We start from the raw sequence: 7,500 nt of genomic DNA on the forward strand, positions 1-7,500 counted from the left end.
CTCTCTCTGTCTCAGTGTGAGGCAGCTGAAAGAGCCCTGAATGGTGGGCCTTCGTGCTTCCCCTCCTCGGGCCCCTTTGCTATTTCTGTGCTGGGCTCACGTCACGCTCGGGTATTTTCTCCGGTGACCGGCTGCATCAATAGATCCGTTAAATGTACGCCCGGTGATGGGACTCTTACTCGGTCATTTCGCTCCGTACTGTCGCCCAGGCACCTCCAGAACGGACAAAATGGACTAAAAAAGGCCCAGCGGGGGTCCTGAATGTGACCGTGGACATGGGAACGGGGGCTTTTCAAATGTCAGGTTGGTATCAGGATTATTATTTGAGGTGTGAATGTCAGCTGCTTTCTCTCTCTCACCCCCCCGCTGTGTGTGTGCTTCATGTGGGATTTTTTTCATGGATCCTCTCATTGTCTCCCCCGTGCATGCGGACATAGTGTACCCCAGTTTAACCACTGTACCACCTGCCGCTGTGTGTGGACTTCATGCTGTGTCATATGTTCTGCATGTTACACTCTGGAGGTTTGCGTTATCTCTTATCGGGCTGTCACTCTGCACCCGAGGATGGAAAATACTAAGCAATGAGGTCAGGTCGACCTTGAAGTGTGTGAGTGTGTGCGTGTGTGTGTGCGTGTGTGTGTGTGTGTGGGGGGGGGGCTCCCTGCTGCCAGGCCTTTGAATGTGTGTGTGTTTTTACCCCCACTTTAGTTCATTCACCTCCCTGTTGAAAACACAGATCGCCATCCTTCATTATCCGCCTCTCTGTAGCGCTGCAGCGAGAGGCGTTCAAATCCGTCCGGGAAAATGTGTATTTGAGGTAAAATTGGAAAAGCTTTTTGTTATTTTTGTTATTTGTATTCAAAGATTCAAAGGCTTTATTATCTTATGCACAGCTTCAGTGTAGATGTGGTGATGGGAATCTGAAGTCCCAGGCTTCTAAGCAATGCACATATAGGACATAAATACATTTCAAAGACAATACAAATGGGCAAGAAACAAATTATACAAATTAAACATTTTATAATATATATTGATAAAGAAAGAAAAAATATGAAGAATAATCAATAATATAAATATACAGAAAATATCATATCTACTGTAAATATGAACGAATAAACAAGAAGAAAAATATATAACTAATAATACATTAAAAAAAATAGCTCTAAAATGTTCGACATGCCAGTTCAAATGAATTCAATTTGTTGAAGTAATAACTTATTCATTATTATTATTATTATTATTATTGTTGAATCACACAGCCCTCGCCATCCTTCATTATCCACCCTCTCTCTAACCATAAGAGGCGTTCAAATCAGTCGGAAAGCAGAGCTGCGGGAGCACAACACAGCCTAAAATAAAGCTGAGAAAAGGGAGCCTATCATCCCTGAACGTCTCTGTGGAGTCACCTTGGTTATTTAGCGCCTGAGGAGGAGGAGGATGTCCTAATTAAGGGGAACTCAGAGGGTCTGAACCAGATAATCTTATGTAACCTCGTTAAGAGGACAGCGTCTGAAACGGAGACGATGGAGACGACCTCAGAGGCTAAAGATGTGAAACCGGAGAGAAGAGGGATTCACTTTGAGAGGTTTCCGGACGTACACAGATATATGCAAGTAGAAGTACAGATACTCGTGTTTAAAAATACTCTGGTGAAAGTAGAAGTACTGACTAAACTTCTTTACTCAAGTCAAAGTAAAGAGGCTTTGAAATACTCTGGTGAAAGTAGAAGTACTGACTAAACTTCTTTACTCAAGTCAAAGTAAAAAGGTTTTGAAATGTACTTCAGTAAAAAGTACCCATAACTAGCAGCTGTTTTAAAGAGTACCTGAGCTCCCTTTATATTAATAGAACAATAATGTCATTGTTAGCTNGTGTGCCTTGGCAGTCTCAGTTTCATTGAAGTGCAGGTATCAGGCCAATCTTTTTAACTTGTATATATTTCCAAATTAGTTATCCGTCCTCATTGGGCCTATCAGTATTCCATGACTCTTTAACTGCTATTTATTGAAGCGTTTTTAGTTTAGCCTCCTACCTCAAGACAGACAAACTGTGTGAATCTAGATGGTGTGTTTAATGGGGAGAAGAACCTGAATAGGATCAATTTGCCTGTAAAAAGATTTTGTGATGTTATAGCCCATTTCATTACTTGATTAATCACGAAAATGGTTGTAGCAATATATATTGAGGTAAGTGTTACAACCCGGCTCCCGGGCTGTAACAAAAAGCAGGGAGGCGAGACGAGGTTTGTAAATAAAGAAGACGTTTATTTTAAATGCCACACAATGATCCAGCAGCACCAGCAACAGATCCCCGAAGCTGGCCCGGCGTGAGTGACGGGGGAGTGAGACAGACGTAACCGGCTGGGCTCCTCTTGAAGGCTTCCGGCCAGGTGTAGCTCATCAAGCTTCATGCAGCTCGTCCACAGGTGTGACTCATCAACAGCTGCAGCTGGAACCTGCAATCAAACACAAACACACACACATCCAGACGGCACCCCACGCGGTGTGGAGGGGTCGTCACAGTAAGCCACATAGAAGACTTAAGCGATTAGAGTACATTGATGTGAAGCATCTTCCAAATGAGGTGATGGCCCCAAAACAGTGACAGGACAAGGTTAGGGTTAGGGATGTAACATGCTCAGTGCTATCTGCTGGACAAATAAACTAATGATGATTTTTAAATGACCTCAAACATTTCAAGGACCAGTAACAAATATATCTGTGATTATCCAGGCGACAATCAATTTGGTCAAGCCACTCATAGTTTTTCAGACGTAACCCCATGTAATGCCTGCTCTGTGTTTCAGTGGGCAGTTTGCCATTGTAAAGCAATGCAGAGAGAAAAGCACAGGGCTGGAATTCGCCGCCAAGTTTATCAAGAAGCGGCAGAGCATGGCCAGCTCCCGAGGAGTGCGGCGGGAGGAGATAGAGCGGGAAGTGGACATCCTGCAGCAGATTCAGCACCCAAACATAGTCACGCTGCACGACGTCTACGAGAACCGCACTGATGTGGTGCTCATCCTGGAGCTGTGAGTGAGGGGGATCAGTTTATTTGAAGTCACAAATGTATTCATAGTACTGTTATTAAAGCATGTTGCTGTTAATCATAATATATAAAGCGTCTTTGGCTCATATCAAACTGGTAGGTCAGTCAACACAACCACACGCTGTGATTTAGAACAGGGTTCAAAACTTTATTTGAAATGTTATTAGACACCCTTGGGTCAACAAACATACCTATTGGCTACATATGCCAAATAAATCACTGGACTGTGTGTGTGTGTGTGTGTGTGTGTGTGTGTGTGTGTGTGTGTGTGTGTGTGTGTGTGTGTGTGTGTGTGTGTGTGTGTGTGTGTGTGTGTGTGTGTGTGTGTGTGTGTGTGTGTGTGGCAGGGTATCTGGAGGAGAGCTCTTTGACTTCCTGGCACAGAAGGAGTCTTTGAGCGAGGAAGAAGCCACTCAGTTCATCAAGCAGATCCTGGAGGGGGTGAACTACCTACATGCAAGGGAAATCGCTCACTTTGATCTTAAGGTGTGTCCAGACACGTTACACGGTTTTCCCGTTCTAGAAGAGGTTCGAGGTTCTTTATCGTCAAACTAACATAGCTACAGAGTAATTATGTCGTTGAAAATCTTATGTCACAGGCTTCTCCAACAATGCAACACAATAATACAGATAAGCAGACAATATTAAAGCAATATTAAAGTATATTATATTAAAAGTAATACAAAAAGAAAAATAGTTCTAAAAAAAGTGAGAAAGTGGAATAGTGCAATACGAGTCTATACAAGCTATTGGAATGATATATTAACTTGTATATAGACTCGTATTGCACTATTGCACTTTCTCACTTTTTTTAGAACTATTTTTCTTTTTGTATTACTTTTAATATAACATACTTTAATATTGCTTTAATACCACAAAAGAGGTCACATTTTCAAGTTTCAGATTCACTCTCAATCGACCTCATTCAGCTTAGCTGTGACATTTCATCAAAGCGGCAAAAGCTTATTTTCTAACTAAAGGATACTGCTCATAATGATTCAGCATATTTTGTTCGGCAAAAGAAGGAAGGTTCATTTTTACAGCAAAGTTCACAATGTGCAAGGCAACTTAAAGAAAAAATATTAAAAAATATATATATATATGAAAAATATAGTGCAAAAGAAACCCAGTATTCAAATATATTTATTAATCAAAAACAAAAAGAGTATTTTAAATATTATTACTAATATGATTTGTACATACTATTCCACATTAAATCAATACAATGCTGCATTGAATGGTTTTGGGCACCTTTTCCTTCACATTTTGTTTCACTTGTCAGAATTAAGATAGATGAATCTAAACTTGACTTGACGAAGACTCAAATGAGAAATGATCAAAAGCTCCAGAACAGACACTAAATCGACCTTTGTAAGATCATTATCTCCTGTTTCCCAGGTAAAAATATAACTTCAAACTCCAGCAAATGTTTTTTTGGGTCCATCTTGACTCCCTTGAGTTTATTTTTCTGTAAAGAGGAGCGAAAATGTTTGGATGTTTTTACTGCTGCTGTCCAAGTGGAGGTCTAACGAGGACGATGACCTTGTCACTTTAGTAAATTACAGGACACATATTTGTTCCACTAGGTGGAGCAATAAGGTCTGTTTAATGTAGAAAGTATAAATTGCTACATTTGCATACAAACGTAGCTATTTCCTGCGTGTCTATTTTTTCCTGATTTTTGATGAGGATGAAAAAATGTGTATTATGTCAAATAAATGCCTTTCTCTCTCATACCTGCAGCCAGAAAACATTATGCTGCTGGACAAGAATGTGCCGTTACCAAGAATAAAACTCATAGATTTTGGTCTCGCCCACAAGATTGAAGCCGGGGTTGAGTTCAAAAACATATTTGGAACACCTGAGTTTGTAGGTAAGACAATGTTTTTAAACAAACTCAACCAAGAAACAACAGAAATGCCATCAAGCATCACTCACCGGACAGTCAAAAAATGACATACAGTAAAACTGCATTCTTCCTCTCATCTATTTGCCTTTCAAGCACCGGAGATTGTCAACTATGAGCCACTGGGATTAGAAGCCGACATGTGGAGCATTGGGGTCATTACCTATATCCTGCAAGTGAACCACAAGCACCATATTGTCACTTCTACTGCAGCTACCGTCAAACTGGGTGATGAACTTCTCTCTCTGCTCTTTTGTTTTGCTCCAGGCTGAGTGGTGCTTCACCTTTCCTGGGAGAGACCAAACAGGACACTCTGAGGAACATTTCAGCCATCAATTATGAGTTTGATGAGGAGTTCTTCTGTCACACCAGTGAGCCGGCCAAGAAATTCATCAGCCAGTTGTTGGAGAAGGATAAGAGGTACAAATAAAATGACATTGTCCTTATGACAAGGTTGTGCGTCAACAAGAAAGTCAATCTCTGTCTTGCTTTATAATTGATTCAGAAGGAAGACTCTTAGGTCAGATGTAGTGCTACATGTTGAGGAGGTGGATGTTGGGGACCAGTGTAAATGTCAAATCGCCCTGAATTAAGAAAATATAATATGAATTAGTTTATTGGATTGAATTGAATTGAATAGCCACTCAGTGATTATATGTACGATCATCATTTTTTGGACTTTCACTCAAATGTTCTCTTACAGGAAAAGATTAACAATTCAAGAAGCTCTTAATCATCCATGGATCAAGGTAAAGAAAACGAACTCTCTATATTTTATTTTTTATCTTTGTCTGCAACTTATATTACAGGTATTGGAGCCTGAATTTGAGATTAAATCAACATTTTATTTATTATATATTTTATTTAACATTTATTTCTAGATCTAAACTGCCTGTAGAAGGTTTAATCAACTGCTATATGTTTTCCTTCTTTGCTTGAAAAAGGGATATTTTAAAAACAGATTAATTCGAAGTTTTTGAATTTGAATCTGTCCCTCGATCATTATTTGACCAGAAACGTTGCAATTTGGCTCTAAATATTGCACTTTTCTTTTGGCCCTCTGCAGTTTACACATTGGTTAGGGTTAGGAGGTTAAATCATTGATTTGTCAGCCCATAGTATGTCCAGCTTATTTTCCATTGTATTTTCATCAATCGTAGAATATGTGTAGAATATTCACATTTCTGACTCTGCATTGCATGTATTTGTGCCTGGTCCTCCCTCTTTTGGACACAGATCCTAACTCTCCTTTCTTTATCCCTAAAGTCCAATGAGCACAAGGAGGAGAATAAAGCCAAGGAGCCAAAGAAACGGGAGCGGCGCCAGCTGAAGACAAAGCGCCTGCGGGAGTACACTATCAAGTCCCACTCCAGCATGCCACCCAACAACACCTATGTAAACTTTGAGCGCTTTGCCCAGGTGGTGGAGGACATTGACCAGATGGAGAGCTCATTTGTCAGCCTGGCAGCAGCCCATGACTCCCTGCAGGAAGACATCGATGCCATGGTCTCCATATATAATGAGAAGGAGACCTGGTATAAGGAGGAGAGTGAAGATGTGCGCCATGAGCTCTCGCAAATCCGCTACGAGTTCCGTAAAGTTGAGGCCTATAAGAGGAGCCTGCAGGACGACATGCAGGCCTTCAGCTCCAGCCTCGACGGAATCAGCAACCGCTACCAGGAGAGACAGAACCACTTCGAATCGCTGCGTCAAGAGCTCAGCAATGAACTGAAGTGGGTGCAGGAGGTGATGGGTTCATTTCCCATGGATGGAGGTGGTGGAGGATACCCCAACCGCAGCTTCTCCAACGTCTTCAACAACGACGTAAATGAAGCCCTGAAGGAGCTGCTGAACCGCTCCTGTGGAGGAGAGCTGCTGTCCGGGATCAACCTGGACTTAGAAACCGGACAGCAAAGATAAATGCTTCAGTTATTCAATAACCATTTTAAATCATGGTGACTAGTAAAATATAAGAAATAAGGCTTTCAAAAGGGTTTAAGTTCTACCTACAACCATTTGCTTCTGATGAGAACATCAAGAAAGAGTTCCCTTGTAGGAATAAGGGTTCAATTAAGAACCTTTTTCTTCCAAGTAACCATTTTTGGTAGAAAGAGTTCTTGAATGATTGATGACAGCATGGGTGTTAATAACATTCCTGGCCACACCCCCATAATGAATGTGATCCAAGAATGTTCTGGGTAGCCTCATCAACCTGGTCCTTAAAGTAGCCTATATCAAAGACTAAAGCCACTGGATATGGTTTCCATAGAAAATAGCTGATATGTTAAAGTAGAACCAATTTTAGGTTGCTCGGACTTCCCTAACCACAATATGTAATTAATGGGATTCAATCATTTTGGGCTCTAAAGTACACTGCAATGTGGTTCTTCGAGAATTCTCAGAAGAGAGGGTGATAATGGGTGAAACCCTTTTAAAAAGGTTCTGTTTAGGTCCCCTGTGAATGTTCTAGATACAATCCTTATAATATAAAAGGATTCCCAGTAAAACATCATGGGTTTTTGGCAGCACCTGTATACAGTGTAAAGGTT

At 40.9% G+C, this 7,500-nt stretch overlaps 4 protein-coding genes across 8 annotated transcripts in view; 2 read left to right on the plus strand and 2 right to left on the minus strand.

Annotated features, from left to right (window-relative positions):
* The window catches only part of gtpbp3 (GTP binding protein 3, mitochondrial), a 633,967-nt gene that overhangs the window by 316,342 nt on the left and 310,125 nt on the right, over positions 1-7,500 (plus strand). The gene's annotated exons all lie outside the window — the stretch shown is intronic.
* The window catches only part of LOC104966243 (LIM zinc-binding domain-containing Nebulette-like), a 161,463-nt gene that overhangs the window by 101,073 nt on the left and 52,890 nt on the right, over positions 1-7,500 (minus strand). The window lies entirely within an intron of this gene.
* LOC104966244 (nebulette-like) overlaps positions 1-7,500 on the minus strand; it is a 130,983-nt gene that overhangs the window by 95,253 nt on the left and 28,230 nt on the right. The gene's annotated exons all lie outside the window — the stretch shown is intronic.
* Positions 1-7,500, plus strand: part of LOC104966057 (death-associated protein kinase 3-like) — a 12,373-nt gene that overhangs the window by 3,402 nt on the left and 1,471 nt on the right. For 2 of the 3 annotated variants that reach the window (XM_010795179.1, XM_010795180.1), the window contains exons 3-9: positions 2,807-3,028; positions 3,393-3,531; positions 4,789-4,918; positions 5,048-5,123; positions 5,219-5,371; positions 5,655-5,700; positions 6,218-7,500. The exon at positions 6,218-7,500 is cut by the window's right edge and continues 1,471 nt beyond it. In XM_010795179.1, the coding sequence (XP_010793481.1) occupies positions 2,807-3,028; positions 3,393-3,531; positions 4,789-4,918; positions 5,048-5,123; positions 5,219-5,371; positions 5,655-5,700; positions 6,218-6,871 (1,420 nt within the window). In that variant the 3' untranslated portion in view covers positions 6,872-7,500. Of the gene's footprint in view, positions 1-2,294; positions 2,426-2,806; positions 3,029-3,392; positions 3,532-4,788; positions 4,919-5,047; positions 5,124-5,218; positions 5,372-5,654; positions 5,701-6,217 lie in introns of all 3 variants that reach the window. The other variant, XM_010795181.1, reaches the window with a different exon arrangement.

This window comes from Notothenia coriiceps, unplaced genomic scaffold (assembly GCF_000735185.1).
Source record: "Notothenia coriiceps isolate Sejong01 unplaced genomic scaffold, NC01 NC01_scaffold00037246, whole genome shotgun sequence".
Lineage (NCBI taxonomy): Eukaryota > Metazoa > Chordata > Actinopteri > Perciformes > Nototheniidae > Notothenia > Notothenia coriiceps.